General features: G+C 48.5%; 1 protein-coding gene across 1 annotated transcript in view; it reads right to left on the bottom strand.

Annotated features, from left to right (window-relative positions):
- Positions 1–1,478: 1,478 nt before the first annotated feature.
- Positions 1,479–21,108, bottom strand: part of LOC149448971 (uncharacterized) — a 32,452-nt gene continuing 12,822 nt past the window's right edge. The window contains exons 3-6 of the mRNA XM_089694023.1: positions 20,376–20,425; positions 17,404–17,802; positions 5,687–6,010; positions 1,479–1,852 (exon numbers count right to left, since the gene is read on the bottom strand). Coding sequence (XP_089550149.1) covers positions 1,479–1,852; positions 5,687–6,010; positions 17,404–17,802; positions 20,376–20,425 — 1,147 coding nt within the window. The remainder of the gene's footprint in view (positions 1,853–5,686; positions 6,011–17,403; positions 17,803–20,375; positions 20,426–21,108) is intronic.

Here is a 21,108-nt window from a genome sequence, read left to right as displayed (position 1 = left end):
TGACCTACTAACTGCTAAAATCAACGGCCATTACTCCGTACTCATACTTTTAGAACTTTCTGCTGTCTTTGACACAGTTGACCACCCACTCCTCCATAATAAACTTCAGTCCCTTGGCCTCTGCAACTCTGTTATGTCCTGGTTCTCCTCTTACCTCTCACTTTCAGTATCTTCTACAACACCATTTCCTCCACTCCTCTTCTTCTTTCTGTTAGGGTCCCTCCTATTCTTTCTCTATATTTCCTCCCTGGACCAGTTGATAACCTCCCATGGCTTCCAATACCACCTCTATGCCAACAACACCCAGATCTGTATTTCTACTCCCTAACTCACCCCCTCAATCTCCTCACGTATCACAAATATGGATGTCACGCCACTTTCTCAAACTCAATCATTCTAAAACTGAACTTGCAATATTTCCTCCTCCCTGATTCTCCCAAACCCCCCCCCCCCCCCTCTATGACTTTATCACTGAGATCAACAGCACAACCATTGCTCCCTCCACACATGCCAGGGTGCTAGGTGGACTCTGACCTCCTCTTCGGCCCCCACATCCAATCACTGGCTAAATCTTTCCACCTCAACCTCTGCAACATTTCCAGAATTCACCCCTTCCTGATTAACGACACTACAAAACAATTTATTAATTCCTTGGTTGTATCCCACCTCGACTACTGAAACTCCTTCCTCACTGGCCTACCTTTACACAGGCTTTATCCCCTTCAATTTATTATGAATGCTGCTGCTAGACTTCCATACCTTACCAACCAATCCGTGACTGCTGCCCCTCTCTGCCAATCTCTTCAATGGCTTCCACTAGCCCAAAGTATAAAATTCAAAATGCTAATCACAACATACAAGGCCATTCACAACACTGGCCCCAGCTACATCACCAACCTCATCCGCAGTTATCGCCCAAATTGTCCTCACCAAGACATCCTCCTCTCTATCTCTCGTTACCTCCTTCCACACTCGTTTTTAGGACTTTTCCAGAACCTTTCCATCCTCTGAAACTCCCTACCCCAGTATTTCCAGTCAACTCCTACCCTGTCCTTCTTTAGGTGATCCTTGAAAACTAATTTATTCAGTGAAGCCTATCCTACCTCCACCTGAGAACTGTACTTGAGTCAACTCCATCAGATCATCCCCTGCAGCTATTACCTTTTGTACCACCTCCCCCTTCCTTTAGATGATTGTAAGCTCCACAAGCCGGGCCCTCCTATTCCTTCTGTACTGAACTGCATTGTAATTGTACTGTCCCCCTTAAAATTATAAAGTGCTGCACAAACTGATGGCGCTATATAAATCCTGTACAATAATATATATATATTATATATATATATATAATGAGTTCTAGAAAGCATACTAATTGGTGTTGTAGAGAACAGATGTAACACATGTCTGTTTGTGGCACCATGAGCTCTAAATACAACCTGGATCTTGTTTTGAATAATACCTTTTGACATTTATGACAGTCGTTATGTACCTTGTAAGTGTGTTAAACGTGTTCCAGGACCTTCTTCTAAGATTGTCACTATATGGTTTGGAGAATCTGACACTGAGCATTGTCTACTTATCACTCGGCAGTAGAAGGTGGTGTGATCTGACCCATGGAAGTCTTCCAGGTGAAGATTGGACCCATTCACCAATCTGGTCTTTCCCCTGTAATCCGGGTGTATGTAGTCCAGGTTTGGATGGTAGGCATAATTCTCTCTAGCATCCCCGAAAATCCAGTAGACTTCTGTCCGTAAGATATTTTTGTTGTTCTGTACAGTGTAGCTGCAGTTTATTATAGTAGATTGATTGAATTCCACTTCCTCTGTCTGGGTGATATTTAGGCTGTTTGATTTATCTTAAATTAGAACACAGAAACAATTAAAATAGACCTATTCAGTTAGGTGGACCTATCAATAATCCTTTGAGGAGAGTCCAAGTAGAAAGACCATTCATTTCAACAAAAATCTTCCTGTAAGATTATCCGCTTCCACCCCGCCCTATAGCAGAAATACTGCTACAGGGCGTCACAGCTGTGCAAAAATATGTAAATATATGTAATTTTGCAGTTCTGGGCAGGGGGCGCATGCGCCCTACCTGCACCACCATTCGTGGTCTCGGCTGTCAATCACCAGGTCCCAGCTGGTGATTCCCCACCGACACCTGGCAATCACCAAGTATCACCAATGGGGGGAGAGACCTGTGTATAAACAACACAGATCTCTCCCGACAGATCCTGCACACTGCTTTGCATAGCAAAGCCATACAAAGCAGTGTGCTTACAGTGGAAAGCACACACACAGTACACAGTTAACCCTTTGATTGCCCCAGATGTTAACCCCTTCCTGCCCAGTGCCATTAGTACTGTGTTAGGGCTTTTTATTAGCACTGATCACTGTACTGGTGTCACTGGGGATGTCAGTGAAACCAAGTCAGTTCCCCCCCAGTGTCAGAATGCCCGCCGCAGTCCCGCTATAAGTCACTGATCACCGCCATTGCTAGTAAAAAATGTTTAAAAAAACAACCCCAGTATCTATACTGCCATTTGTAGATGCTATAACTTTCACGTAAACCAATTCATTTACACGTATTTTTTTTTTATCAAAGACATAGACCAGAATACATTTTGGCCTAAACTGATGACGAAATTTGATTTTTTTAAATTTTTTTAAGAGCAAAAAGTCCAAAATACTGGGTTTTTTTTCAAAATTGTCTGACTTTTTTTATTTATAGCGCAAAAAATTAAAAACAAAGAGGCGATCAAATACCACTGAAAGAAAGCTCTATTTTTGGGGAAAGATTACGTAAATTTAATTTGGGTGCAGCGTTGCATGACCGTGCAATTGTCAGTTAAAGTAACGCAGCTCCGTATCGCAAAAAATGGCCTGGTCAGGAAGGGGGGTAAATCCTCTGGAGGGCATGGGGTTATATGTGAACATATTTTATTCATATTATTTACCTGTAAATCCTTCCTTGTGTAGACTTCCAAAAAACCCAAGACTATTACTAGGTGCCACCATCTTTGTTGAAAAAATAGTTCAGAGCTGTAACCCCACTGGAGTAGTTAGGTTTTTTTTTCAAGTTCAAAGGCATATTTCAAGTGAAGAAAAAATAATTTATGGAAAGAAATGCCCGTAGCAAAAAAGAAAGAAGAAATGGCGCAGGGCATACATGACTAGGCCCAGAGTGGGGAAGGAGGAACAGAAAGGGTTAAGGCAGATCCAAGGGGTTTGTTTTGATAGTGGGGGTATTTGGTTGGTGGAAGGTTGAGAGTAGGTGGGGTTTCCTGCACCTTAGGGTGGGGGGTTTCAGTGAGGGGGCGTCAGTTGAGCTGGAAGTCAGGAGTGTGAGCTTCCCTCCCGCCCTCCCTGTTTTTGATGAGTATTGGGTCCCTCCAGGTAAAGGGGGATTATGTTGGTTCCTGGGCGGTTGTTGGTCTTTGGAGGCGGTTCTTATCTTGGAAGGTAAACAACAATGGTGTGGGACCCATCTTTGGTATGGGATGCCCGGGGATATTCCCAGTTAACCAAGGTTTAACTGGAAGGTGGTGGTGCTGCACTGCGGACGGTATGGTTGTCTCCGAGCTGGTTGGTTGCGGCTGGAGGCCTAGTGTATATGGTTGTCCGCAGGTGCATTTCAGATTGTTTGGGGGTGCCTTCGAAGACCAACAACAATTCTTTGGGTTTCTGTTATAAGGAATGGTTGGTGTATTTAAATTTGTGTTGTTAATAAAAGGCCGTGTTGGCCATTTACTCCAAAATTGGTGTCATGTGTTTTGTAAGTATAATTGGTTAAGGGGAAAGGGGGGTTTGTACGGAACGGTCATGGTGGTAATGGGGAGTGGACAAGCCTATCTCTGGTGCAATAGTCAAGGAAAAATACTGTAAGAAAGCATTTAGAGCTGAACTCCAAGCAGGCAGATGTAAAAGAGATGCTTTAATGTAGTGCTGCATTTTTAAATGAAAGCAGCTTTACCCTTTCACTGCCGGAGCTGTTATTGTGTTTTTGCACACGTGTTTAAAAAATCATTTTAGGCTCGAATACCACTTAAAACTCCCGACACATTATATATTTTCTGAAAGCAGACATCCTAGACAGTAAAATAGATACCATTTTTTTTAAATCACACAATATTAGCGAAACAGTTTATATATAGAAAATAGGGGCAACATTTTTTTGGGCCACAGCAGCAAAAAAATAAAATAAATGTAAAAAAAAAAAAAAAAAAGTGAACCATGGCAGACGCAGAAGGAGGAACACCTGCGATGCAGAAGGGGAGAACAGCAATTATGCCGCAATTGGTTTTAGTTCTGCAGCCCAAAAAAAAGGAAACCACTGCTGACGCAGAAGGAGGAAAACCTATCACATAAAAGGGGAACACTAAAGATGCAGCAACAGAACCTGATGCTGACAAAAAAAAAACAAATTCACAAAAAAATTTAAAGAATAAAAAAAAAATATGGGAATGGCAGTGATGCAGAGGTGTAGCGAAAACAACACACTGAGACCACAACACTGCTCCACAACGCTGCACTACACTCACTACACTGTCTACTAACACACCCATAACTATCCTCACCTATCTAACTCCACCAACACACTACACAAGGCAGCTGTGTAAGCAGCCTTATATAGTGTGGGGCATGGACTTAGCCCCTGAGCCATGATTGGCCAAAGTCACTGAGGCTTTGGTCACTCATGGCTCTTCCTGTGAACTTAGCTGTAATTGGCCAAAGCATTGCACCTGACCTTTGGCCAATCACAATGCGCGCATTCCATTGTGGGGCGCGCAGGTGAACTTCCCTTCGAACGCCCTTACCATTCCAGTGTTTGGCGAACAGTCGAACAGCCAATGTTCAAGTAGAACTTACGTTCAACTTGAACACGTAGCCCATCCCTATTCATGGGGGTCTGGCCAATCCCAGGTTTGGAGGCCCTGGTAGAGTGGTGGACTGGCCTATAAATATGAGAGAGTTGGGAGGAAGATGGAGTGCTGATGGGAATGTTGGTCTCCTACGTCTGGGGGGTGTTGGTGGCCTCTAGGCTGGGCTCAGGCTAGCTCAGGAGGATACAATCTGCAGAGAGGCGTGGATATGATCAAGGCCTGGAGCAGAAGGGAGAAAAGAGGACAGTGTGAGTACAGCACCATACTTTGGGATCTACAAGGGGAGAGACTGTTACATGTAGTAAGCTTCCTAAGGACAGCACTGGGCTCCATCCTTTATCCTTGCCCTGGGAGATCTTCCGAGAAGCCAGGAGGGCTGGTGGTGTTTCCAGCCTGTAGAGCAGCTCTACAGGGGAAGAGAAGACATCCCTGCATGTAGCCACCAGAAGCTAGGCTGATTTTAAGGGGCTGCTAGTTCCTCACCCATAAGGGGCTTGTGCTACTGATCTGCAATGGCTGACGGCTTTCGGAAAAAGAGCAATCCAGGATCTGCTTTGTACATAGAAGGGAAGTGTCCCTCTTCCATTGTTTCAAGCCAAACTGGGCATCCCATAATCCCTATATCCCTATCCAAGTTAAATTCCTGTAATAAAACAGCAAAACCAAGTTCATGGACTGGTCACTGTCTTTGGATGCAAGTCTGTGTGAAAAATACCTGTGGCCTGGCTGTGCGGAGGGAAGTTGAGGGATACCCACAACACAGCAGTCCTCATGAAGGTAGTGCTACAGAGAAAGAAAATCACCCACCTATAATGTGAAGCTGCGGTCCAAGATAATAATATGTGTTTTTCTCTTCATTATAGGTAGACATTTTCACTTGCCAGCAATAAAAAGCTTCATCCTCCTTGGTAACTTGATTGATTTGGAAAGATAAAGTATTATTCTTATAGGTGCAATTTCCAGCACTCATGCCGTCTTCACATGCAGTACCAACGTTTGGGGTCCTCCTTACATGGCAGGTGACGTTACTTGCAGATGTCATGTTACTTGTGAAGTGACCCAAAAGGGTCACATTATCTCCAGGAGCAGCAAAGATCTCCAGTATTGTCTCCAGAACAGGTTCATTCCTACCTGATATTGAAAAAAATATTATTAGAAAAAAATGTGCAGAACAAAAACATCAACCTACGCCAACATTTTTTTAAAAACGGAACTCCAGGTAGACAGCCTAATCAAAGTAAACATTGTTATAGGATAAGTCCACCTTTGGGAACATCTTACATGTTCCACCTGTTTTTAGGGTAAAACATGTAACATGCTCCCATAGCCGCAGCTGCTGCCCGCTGCCCCCTCTGGCAGATAGTGTCAGGAATGGACTCAGCACTGGTGGTGGGACTCACCTGCCGTGTGGGCTGCAGTGCCGGGGCTGGCCGGCGGGTGCTCTCAGCGGCCAGAAGCTCACTCCTGTAGTCGGCCGGCACCTGGGGCAGATTGCGGGAGGTGTATTTGTGGAATGACCAGGCCTGTGATCAGGGCCTTGGTGTATGTTTCCCATGAGCCCCTGTACCTGGTATCCTGTGTTCCTGCCTCGTTGCTGACCCTGCTTTGATCCTGACCTCTGCTGGCCGTCTCCTGTTGAACCCCTAGCTTGCCTGACCATCCTTCTGCCTGATCCTCTGTACCGCGCTGCCTGCTACCTGCTTAACCTGGCTTGTGACCCCGACCATTCTCTGCTTGCTCCTCCTGTACCACGCTGCCCGCACGATACCGACCCGGCCTGTCTGACTACGCTTACTTCACCCGACGATCCATCCATTACGCACGGATCACCTTTAGTAAGTCTGCCTGCCTCTTCCCATCAGACTCCGTTCCTGCACTCCCCTGCCACTACTCTCTACCACAGCTGGACGCACTCAGGGGTCGCGACCTGGTTCCAGTCTGCATCAAGTCCATCCCCACCATCAGGGGCCCTGGTGAATAGCAGGCTGGGACTTAGACCCCGCGCCCTGAGGAAATCCGTGCTGTGGGCTGCTAGAGACACTGCCAGGCGGCACCTGACAGTACCTTACGCCTGACTATGCCTGTGTTCCTGAAGCCTACTACTTCCCTGTGTCAGTCCACACATTTCTGGTCATACCCGGATCCCTAACAGAACACCAAGGCCATTCCTGACCAGAAGTGGCTGCACAGGGAAGCCATCTTGGCTTATTGTGAAGGATGCATCCTGATGAGGTTGTATATTTGTGTCTGCTGGTCTTTGATGACAGAGAGTATGCTTATCAGACTCTGAAGGAGTATACCAGGAATCAACTGCTAGAATGTATACGGGTCGCTCATGTTCTAGTAGATTAGGGTACAGAATTCTCTGAGGTGCAACCTTTGATTCAGGTTTGTGCAGAGTTGGCTTCATCTAGTACCCCTGAAAGCAGGAATGACTTTTTGCCGCCATTTAGTGCAGACCAGGTAGAGTCCCTGGTGTGGTTATTAGAGGATGATCCGGAGTGCTTCTTGGAGCGTTATTCTGCATGTTCACAACAGGTACTAAGGGATTGTATAAACGCAGTGCAGTCTTTGACCAGACAGACTTTGTGTAAGCTGAGCTTTGTTCAACCCATACTGCAGATATGGTCGTTGTTACACCCAACCTCAGTCAGCTTGCAACAAACCAGTCCTTCTTCTCATCATTTCTCTGCTCAGAGCTCTCTTCCTGCATTCCCGACAGCACCCCCAGTGACAGCCCAGTATACCCTACTACCTACCACCTGTCCGTACCCTGCTCCCACTCGCTGCACCTATCCTGCCTTTAACCCTGTAAACAAGTTCTCTTTAGCAACTGCTCCTTCCTTTGTTCCATCCCCCAGCTCTTCTCTGCCTACAACTGCTCTGTTTACAAACCTACACTTACTTACAGTGCTCCAGTAACTAAAACCAGGAAAAGGCGAAAATTCTTTCCAACCAGTACCATTCTGCTAGTATCCAAACCGGTCAGTCTGCCATCTGAGAACCCACCTTCCATGGTTCAGCCTGATACCCTGATGCCTGATGACCCAGTGTACGCTACCCAGCCTGATGGTTCTGCCCGCCTGATGGTTCTGCCCGGCCTGATGGTTCTGCCCGGCCTGATGGTTCTGCCCGGCCTGATGGTTCTGCCCGGCCTGATGGTTCTACCCAGCCTGATGGTTCTACCCAGCCTGATGATCCTATCATGCCAGATGACTCGGTGCCCGCTGTCTTGCCAGATGACCTGGTGCCCGCTGTCGTGCCGGACGATCCGATGCCTGATGACCCGGTGCCCGCTGTCCTGCCAGATGACATGTTGCCCGCTGTCCTGCCAGATGACCTGTTGCCCGCTGTCCTGCCAGATGACCTGGTGCCCACTGTCAAGCCAGGTGATCCGATGCCTGACGACTCGGTGCCCGCTGTCGTGCCAGTTGACTCGGTGCCTGCTGTCAAGCCAGATGACCTGATGCCTGATGACCCGATGCCTGCTGTCGAGCCAGATGACCTGATGCCTGATGACCCGAAGCCTGCTGTCGAGCCAGATGACCTGATGCCTGATGATCCGATGCCCGCTGTCGAGCCAGATGACCCGGTGCCCGCTGTCGAGCCAAATGACCTGATGTTAGATGACCTGGTGCCCGCTGTCGAGCTTGGTGACCCAGTGCCCGCTGTCTTGCCAGATGACTCGGAGCCCGCTGTCTTGCCAGATGACTCGGTGCTCGCTGTCGTGCCAGATGACTCGGAGCCCGCTGTCGTTCCAGATGACTCGGAGCCCACTGTCTTGCCAGATGACTCGGAGCCCGCTGTCTTGCCAGATGACTCAGTGCCCGCTGTCGAGTTTGGTGACCCGGTGCCCGCGGTTCTGCCAGATGACTCGGAGCCCACTGTTGTGCCAGATGACTCGGTGCCCGCTGTCGAGCTTGGTGACCCGGTGCCCGCGGTTCTGCCAGATGACTCGGTGCCCGCTGTCTTGCCTGATGACTCGGTGCCCGCTATCGTGCCAGATGACTCGTGCCCGCTGTCGTGCCAGATGACTCGGTGCCCGCTGTCGAGCTTGGTGACCCGGTGCCCGCGGTTCTGCCAGATGACTCGGAGCTCGCTGTCGTGCCAGATGACTCGGTGCCCGCTGTCGTGCCAGATGACTCGGAGCCCGCTGTCGTGCCAGATGACTCGGAGCCCGCTGTCGTGTCAGATGACTCGGGCCCGCCATCGTGCCAGATGACTCGGTGCCCGCTGTCATGCCAGATGACTCGGTGCCCGCTGTCGAGCTTGGTGATCCGGTGCCCGCGGTTCTGTCAGATGACTCGGAGCCCGCTGTCTTGCCTGATGACTCGGTGCCCGCTGTCTTGCCTGATGACTCAGTGCCCGCTGTCTTGCCAAATGACTAGGTGCCCGCTGTCGTGCCAGATGACTCGGAGCTCGCTGTCGTGCCAGATGACTCGGTGCCCGCTGTCGAGCTTGGTGACCTGGTGCCTGCGGTTCTGCCAGATGACTCAGAGCTCACTGTCGTGCCAGATGAATCGGTGCCCGCTGTCGTGCCAGATGACTCGGTGCCCGCTGTCGTGCCAGATGACTCGGTGCCCGCTGTCGTGCCAGATGACTCGGTGCCCGCTGTCTTGCCAGATGACTCGGTGCCCGCTGACGTGCCTCTATCCGCTGCCCAGCCTGACATGCCTCTGTCCGCTGCCCAGCCTGACGTGCTCCCGTCCGCTGCCCAGCCTGACGTGCCCCCATCCGCTGCCCAGCCTGACGTACCCCCGTCCGCTGCCCAGCCTGATGTGCCCCTGCCCGCTGCCCAGCCTGACGTGCCTCCGCCCGCTGCCCAGCTAAACTGGCCAATAACTGATTCCCAGCCTGCTCCTGGAAATCCTGTGTCCAGCGACCTGCCTTCCTGGGTTCCCCTACATAAAGAGAAGTCTGCCAGCAGGAAACCCAGCCAGCCGGTTGACTCCGGCAGTAAGATATCCAGCCAGTTACCTGACCCGGGCGGTGGAACATTTTGCCCACTAAGGACTGTTTGGAATGTCCTGAGGCCGGTCCTTGATGGGGGGTACTGTCAGGAATGGGCTCAGCACTGGTTGTGGGACTCACCTGCCGTGTGGGCTGCAGTGTTGGGGCTGGCCGGCGGGTGCTCTCAGCGGCCAGAAGCTCACTCCTGTAGTCAGCCGGCACCTGGGGCTGATTTGTGGAATGACCAGGCCTGTGATCAGGGCCTTGGTGTATGTTTCCCATGAGCCCCTGTACCTGGTATCCTGTGTTCCTGCCTCGTTGCTGACCCTGCTTTGATCCTGATCTCTGCTGACCGTCTCCTGTTGAACCCCTGGCTTGCCTGACCATCCCTCTGCCTGATCCTTGGTACCGCGCTGCCTGCTACCTACTGAACCTGGCTTGTGACCCCGACCATTCTCTGCTTGCTCCTCCTGTACCACGCTGCCCGCACAATACCGACCCGGCCTGTCTGACTACGCTTACTTCGACCGACAATCCATCCATCCCGCACGGATCACCTTTAGTAAGTCTGCCTGCCTCTTCCCATCAGACTCCGTTCCTGCACTCCCCTGCCAGTACTCTCTACCACAGCCGGACGCACTCAGGGGTCGCGACCTGGTTCCAGGCTGCACCAAGTCCATCCCAACCATCAGGGGCCCTGGTGAATAGCAGGCTGGGACTTAGATCCCGCGCCCTGAGGAAATCCGTGCTGTGGGCTGTACATCCCGTACACCCTGTACATCCCATATATCCCATACACCCCGTATATCCCATATAACCCATACATCCCGTATATACTGTACACCCCATACATCCCGTATATCCAGTACTTATCCTGTATACCCTGTACATCCTGTATATCCCATACACCCTGTACATCCTGTACACCCCATACATCCTGTACACCCCATACATCCTGTATATCCCGTACATCCCGTATATCCTGTACATCCCGTATATCCCGTACACCCCATACATCCGGTATATCCCGTACACTCTGTACATCTCGTACACCGTGTACATCCCATACACCCTGTACATCCCGTATATCCCGTACACCCTGTACATCTCGTACACCCTGTACATCCCATACACCCTGTACATCCTGTACATTCTGTACATCCCATATATCCAGTACTTATCCTGTACACCCCGTACATCCAGTAGATCCCGTACACCCTGTATATCTCGTGCACCCTGTACATCCCGTACACCCCATACGTCCCATACATCCTGTATATCCCATACACCTCGTACATCCCATATATCCCGTACACCCCGTAAACCCCGTACATCCCATATATCCCATACATCCCGTATATCCCATACACCCCGTACATTCCGTATATCCCATACATCCCGTATATACTGTACACCCCATACATCCCGTATATCCAGTACTTATCCTGTATACCCTGTACATCCTGTATATCCCATACACCCTGTACATCCTGTACACCCCATACATCCTGTACACCCCATACATCCTGTATATCCCGTACATCCCGTATATCCTGTACATCCCGTATATCCCGTACACCCCATACATCCGGTATATCCCGTACACTCTGTACATCTCGTACACCGTGTACATCCCATACACCCTGTACATCCCGTATATCCCGTACACCCTGTACATCTCGTACACCCTGTACATCCCATACACCCTGTACATCCTGTACATTCTGTACATCCCATATATCCAGTACTTATCCTGTACACCCCGTACATCCAGTAGATCCCGTACACCCTGTATATCTCGTGCACCCTGTACATCCCGTACACCCCATACGTCCCATACATCCTGTATATCCCATACACCTCGTACATCCCATATATCCCGTACACCCCGTACATCCCGTAAACCCCGTACATCCCATATATCCCATACATCCCGTATATCCCATACACCCCGTACATTCCGTATATCCCATACATCCCGTATATCCCGTACACCCCATACATCCCGTACACCCCGTACATCCCGTACATCACGTACATCCAGTACATTAAGCAGATATTGTGACAGGAGACGTGCATGGCATCAGCGCTCTATCGATCACTGGTGCAATGCTTTCCAGGCTCCTGTAGACAAAAATAATAAATGCACATTTTTTTTCAGGTATTATTTTTGTCTAAAAGGTGAACTTATCCTTTAAAAAGGCTCTTCGGTCAGGTTGCAAAAATTACAAATTCAGCATCTACAAATACTGTAGCCGCTGACTTTTAATAAAAAGACACTTACTTGTCCAGGGGTCCAGTGCTGTCCTCACCCAGGCCGATTCTTTGCTGGTCTTCAGATCCCCAGTGCCAGCATGCTGACTGTGGGAAGCCGGCTTTGTCTGTCTTCACAGCCAGATCTCCACTGTGCATGTGCATGTCACGTTGAACTTTGTGAATGGCGGGGGGGGACTTCCATTGGGATATCTTAGGTAATTCCAGCGGAAGCGGGTACATGTCAAAACTAGGTATAACCCCCCCCCCAAAAGGAGAGAGGAGGGGGAGGAGGAGGATAAGCAAACTTCCAGATCAGTCTGCTAAGAAGTAGTTTTGAGTCAATGTAAAGTGGAACTAAAGCCCCGCTTTTAAAAATTGCAAGTAGGCAGACTCTTTATTGCAGAAGAGACATGCAATGTATTTTTTGCAATAAAAGAAACCTACCTGCCTGCTCACAGTCTCCTTTGAAATGTATAATGAGCTGCACAAGTGCAGCAATTCATTGTGCTGGGGGTTAATATTGTGCTGGGGATTGTTGCTTGCTCTGCAACTTGCTAGGGGTTATTGCTTGCCCTGAAACTAGCTAGGGGTTGTTGCTTGCTCTGAAACTTTCTGGGGGTTATTGCTCGCCCTAAAACCTGCTAGGGGTTGTTGCTTGCCCTGAAAATTGCTGGAAGAAGCCTTGAAGGTGCTACAGATGCTGCTATTTGGAAGTCCAGAGGGAAAACTTCAGAGGGCCCCAGTGAAAGAGCCAACTGGGTGCGTACTTACAACAGCCAGCTCCAAATCCAAAGAAGTGAAAAGGAAACAACAGAGGCCCAAAGCCTTAAATAGGGCCAACCTACTATTTCTGAGAGATCATCAAACTCAATTCCTTTCACCTCGGGTTTTCTGCCCAGGGAATAAAATGCACAATTTCTTAAAACTCAGTTGAGTGAGCGCAGACCAGCCCAGCCCCCAACCACCAACCTAAAAAAGGAGCTGCAGCTGTTGCAAAAATGAAAAGCAGTAGCAAGAATGAAATGGAATGGAATGGGGCCACACTGCAACTGAGTTGAAGCACGTGGCAAGGAGGTGACATATTGCCTCCTCATCCCCTGTCAAACACCCTCTGAAAAGTGATCTGCCTCGTATCAGTTTTATGAGCAGTAGCAATGATAGCTGCACATCTGAACGAGCCCTTTCAACAGCCCTTCCTCACACAGAGCCCCCTTAGATCCCTTTAGTTTGATGCACCACCACACCACTGATGCAGGAACATTTTTTTTTCTCTGCCACTGTTAGCCCCATATTTGTGCATCAGTTTTAAACTCTTGAGTTCACTACAATGTTCCACAACCAGGGGCGGACTGAGAACTCATGGGGCCCCCGGGCAATTGGGGATCATGGGGCCCCTGTGTCCTTGCCCACACTCAAAACACACCCAAAAAAAGCCTATAAAAGATACCAGGGGCATTTTATTGGGCCCCCTACTGACCCCGGGCCCTCGGGCAGTGCCCGAGTGCTCGAATGGTCAGTCCGCCCCTGTCCACAACTATTGGATTTATTTCAGTGCATACATTTCAAACATTACATAGATCTCAGTCACTATTAGCTTCACCCCATCCTCCAGGGAGGGTCTAGTTTGCCGTCTTTGCCCTGGAAAGTGGATGACCTTGTTTTAGCACTGCATGGCACCCACCATATGACAGTGTTGGACATGTGATATAAATGTGAAAACCTGCGAGCAATCCCAAAACAGTGTAAATTAAATAAAATTGAAAATTTAGAAATGCTGCTCATACCTACACATACTCATAAAAATGTGCTAAATACAGAAAACATAAAATGATCGTGCTGCACTTCTCTTAATGGTAGCCAATAGTGCATATAGAATTCCAATGTGAAAAAAATTATAATAAATATGAACAAAAAACTACTAAATAATAGAGTCCATCTCCATATCATGATTCCATCAATATATAATGATGATTTGTGCCATTTAAATCTTTCTTTTGACAATGTGCCTTCACCAACAACGACACCAGTTGTGCTCTACACTCATAGGCTGCAGGATCGCGTCTCTCTGCTCTCACATGGAAAGAACCGATCTTTACTCGGTATTGTTTACTATGTGATTGCTGTGATTTGACACAGCAATCACATGATAAAATATCATGTGACCACTGGGACACAGTGGTAATGTGATGTGCTGTGCCCGGGTGACACGCGGATCACCGGGCTCCCGGGTGTGCACTCTGTGAGCCATGCAGGAGCCTCCTATGCGGGCTGACGTACAGGTTGAGTCAATGCTGCTTCCCATCAGCCGTCTATAGGCAATGGGTGGACGGTAAGAAATTAGTCTACACTGAGTACCCCATAATGACAAAGTGAAAACAGGAATTTTGAAATGTCTTATGACCCTGCATTCACTATATCTGGTCTCCCCGGACCCTGCATTCACTATATCTGGTCTCCCCGGACCCTGCATTCACTATATCCGCTCTCCTCAGACCCTGCATTCACTATATCTGGTCTCCCCGGACCCTGCATTCACTATATCTGGTCTCCCCGGACCCTGCATTCACTATGTCCGCTCTCCCCGGACCCCGCATTCACTATATCTGCTCTCCCTGGACCCTGCATTCACTATATCTGGTGTCCCCGGACCCTGCATTCACTATATCTGCTCTCCCCGGACCCTGCATTCACTATATCCGCTCTGTCAGGACCCTGCATTCACTATATCCGGTCTCCCCAGACCCTGCATTCACTATATCCGGTCTCCTCGGACCCTGCATTCACTATATCCGGTCTCCCCGGACCCTGCATTCACTATATCTGGTCTCCCCGGACCCTGCATTCACTATATCTGGTGTCCCCGGACCCTGCATTCACTATATCCGCTCTCCCCGGACCCTGCATTCACTATATCCGCTCTCCCCGGACCCTGCATTCACTATATCCGCTCTCCCCGGACCCTGCATTCACTATATCCGCTCTCCCCGGACCCTGCATTCACTATATCCGCTCTCCCCGGACCCTGCATTCACTATATCCGCTCTCCCCGGACCCTGCATTCACTATATCTGGTCTCCCCGGACCCTGCATTCACCATATCCGGTCTCCCTGGACCCTGCATTCACTATATCCGCTCTCCTCGGACCCTGCATTCACTATATCTGGTCTCCCCGGACTCTGCATTCACTATATCCGCTCTCCCCGGACTTTGCAGTTCCTCAACACCTGGAGGGCCATAGTTTGGAGAACCCTGGCATATACAGACTGATTTTACTGTTGTGGGTTTAGTAACACTTTTTAAGTATTCAGACCCTTTGCTAAGTACTTTGTTGAAGCACCTTTGGCACCAATTACAGAGTTTTTTGGGTATGATGCCACAAGCTTCGCACACCTGGATTCTTTTGCCCTCAAGCCCAGTAAGGTAGGATGGGGACCGTTGGTGGACAGCCATTTTCAGGTCTCTCCACAGATGTTCAGTAGGGTTCAAGTCAGGGTTCTGGCTGAGCCACTCTAGGACATTCACAGAGTTGTCCCTAAGCCACTCCTCTGTTGTCTTGGTTGTGTGCTTACGATTATTGTCATGTTGGAAGATGAACCTTCAGCCCAGTCTGAAGTTCTGAGGGCTGTGAAAATGATTTTCATTGAGAAAATCTCTGTACTTTGCTCCATTCATATTTCCCTCAACCCTGACCAGTCTCCTCTTCCCTGCTGCTGAAAACCACCCCCCCCCAGCATGATGCTGCAACCACCATGCTTCACTGTTGGGATGGTATTGGGCAGGTGCCTGATTTCCTCCAGATACATTGTTTAGAATTGAGGCCAAATTGTTAATTCTTCATTTTATTAGACCAGAGAATCCTGTTCCTCACAGTCTGAGAGTCCCTCAGGTACTTTTTTTGCAAACTCCAAGCAGGTTTTCATGTGTTTTGCACTGAGGAGAGGCTTCTGTGTAGGCATTCTGCCATGAGGCCCAGATCGGTGGAGGGCTGCAGTGATGGTTGTCCTTCTAGAACTTTGTCTCATCTCCACACAGGATCTCTGGAGCTCAGTTAGAGTGACCATCAGGTTCTTGGTCACCTCTCCTTACTAAGGCCCTTTTCCCCTCAGTTTCTCAGTTTGACTGGATGACCAGCTCTTGGAAGGGCCCTGGTTGAGCCAAACTTCTTCCATTTGAGAATTATGGAGGCCACTGTCCTCTTGGGAACCTTCAGTGAAGCAGACATTTTTTGTAGCCTCCCCCAGGTATGTGCCTTCCTTGCAACAATCCTGTCTCTGAGCTGTTAGTTCCTTTGACCTAATGGCTTTTGCTCTGATACAGTATTCATTGTCAGCTATGAGGCCTTTTATAGAGAGGTGTGTGCCTTTCCAAAATCACGTCAAATAAATGTAATTTACCACAAGTGGACCTTCAGTCATGGTGTAGAAGCTTCTCAGCCAGGGGCGGACTGACAACTCATGGGGCCCCCGGACAATAGGGGACTATGGGGCCCCTGTGTCCTTGCCCACACTCAAACCACACCCAAAAAAGCCAATGAGAGAGGTACCAGGGGCATCTCATGGGGCCCCCTTCTGACCCCGGGCCCTCGGGCAGTGCCCGAGTTCCCAAATGGTCAGTCCGCCCCTGTTCTCAGCAACAATCAAGGGAAATGGGAGGCACCTGAGCTAAACTTCAAGCATTTTTGCAAAGGGTCTGAATACTTATGCCAATGTGATATTTTGGTTTTTCCTTTTTCATACATTTGCAAACATTTTTAAAATTCTGTTTTCACTTTGTCATTATGGGGTGCTGAGTGTAAATTATTGAGAAAAAATATGAATTGAAATAACTGTAGTATCAGGCTGCAACATAACAAAATTGAAAAAAGTGAAGCGGTCTGAATACATTATGAATACACTGTATACAGTGGCGTCCTGAGGCAGGTGTGGGGGGTATGGCCCGCACCGGGTGACACCTACCGCACGGGATGACACCAGACCCGCTCCACGAAAAGGTAAGTCGTAAAGCAAGCCGACAATCCCCGCAGGATGGATCTGATCCATCCTGCGGGGATTGTCGGCTTTCTTTACAACTTACCTTTTCGTGGAGCGGGTCCGGTGTCACCCCGTATAGGTTGCATGCCAATGATCCCCGCAGGATGGATCGGATCTGCGGATTGAGCATAATGGATCGGAGTCCAATCCGTTACGTTATGCTCATTTCGCAGATCTGATCCATTCTGCTGGGATCGTAGGAAGGGGTGTCACCAAGTGTTATCGCACCGGGTGACACCAACCCTAGGGATGCCCCTGACTGTATATATAACGTGATCTTGGATTACCTTTCACTGAAAGCTGCGTACCATCTGGGATTTGCCATTGTAAGATGGTTCCATTGGGAAAACTCAGTTCTATACGGCAGCAATAACGTGTAGCATCCTCCTTCGTTACATTGGTGATTGTTATTGAGGCATGTCTGTGTGTTACATTGAATGTCACATTTAGCCTTTCCTGGTACTTAGAGGAGAAACATCCTGTATTGGAGCAATAAATGGCAAAATGATTATTTTCTCCACAGTAATTTAGCTTAGATGCTTTCACAATGATATTTTCAGACATGGTGCTGTTCTCCAATTCTGGAAATGCAAATTGACACGGAATGGTGACAGATCTCCCTTCTAGCGATTCAGTTCTTTTGGGCTGGTCCATACAATACTGTCCAGAGGTGCCTTGAGGTCTGTCTGAGAACAAAGCATATGGAAATGATTGAAGACCAAGCATTTTCTGGCACATTTTTTTTACATCAGTATTTATTGCTGGAAAATTGTGAGGTGGGCCCCAAACATTACGTATATATTTTTGCCAAAAATCCTATGTGACAGGAGTCACTTTGGGTGGGGGGCCCATGGAACCCAGCTTACTTTGGAGAGGTGGGGAGACCCCTGTCTCAGCATATCCCTATTATGTGTAAGTCACCCTGTGCCTGTTAGGGGTACAGGGTGATCTGTCCCAATATTGTGTAGACATGTCTAGGAGATAGGTGAGGTGGGGGGTTGTGGATTGTGTAATACCATGTGGTTGTGTCCCATTGTTCTATTGTGTGTCTTGCTTGGGAGCAAACTATTAAGGGATGTATGTGTTTGTGTATTAGCTTAGTGGAGGGGTTGTCTCCAGCAGCCCTCCCTCCTGATGGGACTGTCTGCTGGTGTGAAGTTTGAATACCTGTGTGTCTTTTGTTACTAAATGTAGATTGCCCCGCCCTGTGACATTATGCAGGGAGGGGGATTTGTCTCTTGAGTGTATATATCTTGTATCTGTGTTCAAATAAAGTAGTCTACTGTCTGGATTTACTTTTGGATTGGTGTCGTCTAGTTTTGCATGGTCAGCTGTGGTGTCTGTTGTCGGTGTTCGGATGGGGAAGCGGTTGTCTAATACCCAAGTGTAGTCTGGGTTGGTTCCGTTACACCCTAGAGAATGAAATGGAAATCGTTGCAATTTTTCATGTCACACGGTATTTGCGTAGCGGTTTAGAAAAAAATTGGGGGGAAATACTCTTTAAAAAAACCCCCAAAAAAACACAATATATACCCCAATTTTTGTAAAATATGAAAGAGGATGTTACAGTGAATAGATACCTAACAATTCACGCTTGCTGCACGCATGTGGAATAGCGCCAACAGTGGTGTATTTAGGTTTTATGCTACCCTAGACAACACAAAAGACGTCTGCCCCCATGGACACTGACCAACACCCCCCCCTCCCCCCCCCCACATAGAGAGCCTGAGATTGACCAACAACACCCCTGCCCCCCACCTGAGAGAGCCTTCCACTACCCCCCTATTCCCCGCTTGCGATAGAGAGAAAGACACTCATCTTCACAGCTTCAGACATCCCCGGGAACGAGAGTCAGGCTCTACATACACCATCAAGCAGCCTGCAGCCTCTCTCGGATCCCACCTGTTTCCTATGGTCCCTTCTTTCATCCCTTCTTCTGGGGAGGGAGGTGCATCCCCCCTGAAAACTGCTGCCCTAGGCTAGTGCCTAGTTTGCCGCGTGGTAAATACGCCCCTGGGCACCAAGCTACGGTACTTAAAAATCTCCATAGGCAAAGCTTTAAACATTTTTTGTAGGTTACCTGTTTAGTTACAGTTACGTTAGAATTATTGCTCTCGCTCTAACGGTCATGGCGATACCTCACGTGTGCTACGAACACCATATGTGTGCATGACTTACGTATGCATTCACTTCTGTGCGTGACCACAGAGTACTGGGGGTGTTTTATATTTTTTTAAATTTATTTTATTTTTTATTTTTACACTGTCCCTTTTATATTTTTTATTGCTTTTATTCCTATTACAAGGAATGTAAACTTCTAACGTAAGTTCGACTCGAACTTCGGTCATTCGTGTGTCTGCCAAACACACAAACGGTAAGGGCCCCACAATGCATTGCGCTCTAACAGTCAGGGGCGGACTGACCATTTGGAAACTGCCCGAGGGCCTGGGGTCAGTAGGGGCCCCATGAGATGCCCCTGGTACCTTTTTCATAGGCTTTTTTGAGTTTGGACAAGGACACAGGGGCCCCATGATCCCCTATTGCCCAGGGGCCCCATGAGTTGTCAGTCTGCCCCTGCTCACAGTGCATTGTGAGAGCAATGATTGGTCAAAGCAATGCACCTGACCATAGGTCAGGTGGAATGCTTTGGCCAATCACAGCACAGTTGGGCAGAGGTGATGTCACTGCTAGCTCCCCCCTTTTTTTACATCTGACTGGCAAATGTCACATCTGTCAGATTGTGGCTAGTGCTCGGCAGGTGCAGACAGGTCGGCCTGGTATGGCTTCTAGGGGGAACCTGCGTACTTTTTTTTTTTTTTTTTTACCCTAAAGGGTCTGGTATGGACTTGGGGGAGGGGGGGACCCCACGCTGCTTTTTTTTTTTTTTTTTTTTTTTTTTTTAATGTCAGTACTGCTGCAGCAGGTTCTATACATTGTACAGATGTGCAACTTTGCAGGCAGTTTAAGGGAACCCTCCAGGCATGATATTTCAAAGAATTTTTCATTTTTTTTTTTACTTTAAGCAATAAAAAAATGACTGCCCCTTTAAAAATTGTAGTTTTTGAAATGTCCCTCAGAGCAGTCCCCATTCCCCTTTTATGGTCAATACCTTACATATAAGCCTTCAAATGGGCACTTTTGAATTTACAAGTTCGAGTCCCATAGACTTGCATTGAGTTCTAAGTTTGCGGTCAAACATCCAATAGGTTTGAACGTTTGACCGCACACCAAACATGGGGAGTCTTTGGCCCATCACTACTTGTAATACAAATTAGCATGACAAGCACGGGTGCAATGCATTCTAGGCTACTACAGGAAAAAAATAATAAAGGCACATTTTTTTTCTGCAAAAGTATGCGTATTTATTACTTTTTCCATAAAGGTGAACGTATTCTTTAATCCTGGAGGGAGTAAGAGGAGACTGGAGGATCACAGTGCAGGGACTCCTGTGCCAGGAGATGTAGCAGTAGCTCTGCAGGGTGGAGTTGAGGGAGAAGTATTATGAAGGTACTTAAAGCGGAGTTCCACTCAAATTGTCAAAAAATAAAAGTCAGCAGCTACAAAAACTGTAGCTGCTGACTTTTAAAAAACAGCCACTTACCTGACCCTCGGTCCCGTGGTGTGTCCCCCGCAGCCCGTTTCACCAGCCGTCCTGGATTCCTGGAGGCCGGCTTCTCCAGTGTGAGCATCTGGCTGTGATAGCTTGCGGCTTCACAGCCGGATGCCCACCGCACATGTGCGAGTAGCGCTGCGCTTCATGAATGGTCCTGTAGTCTTCTGGGACTTGTCACATGTCCCAAAAGACTACAGGGAGGGAGGACACCTTCCGCTTCCGATCGCCTGGGCGATTGGACCGGAAATGGGAGCGGGTACCTGTCAAATTCGGGTACCAGATCCCCCCGCCCCCCAAAGATGCCAATCCTTAATGGGGAGTGGGGGAGCAGTCCTTAAAGCGGAACTTCCCCTTTTGGGTGGAGCTCCGCTTTAGCTTC

The sequence above is a fragment of the Staurois parvus genome, unplaced genomic scaffold (assembly GCF_062004578.1).
Source record: "Staurois parvus isolate SC_StPar_1 unplaced genomic scaffold, SC_StPar_1.0 ptg000647l, whole genome shotgun sequence".
Taxonomy (NCBI): Eukaryota; Metazoa; Chordata; class Amphibia; order Anura; family Ranidae; genus Staurois; species Staurois parvus.
Note: the sequence above shows the minus strand (reverse complement) of the source record. Positions and strands in the feature narration are given on the sequence as shown.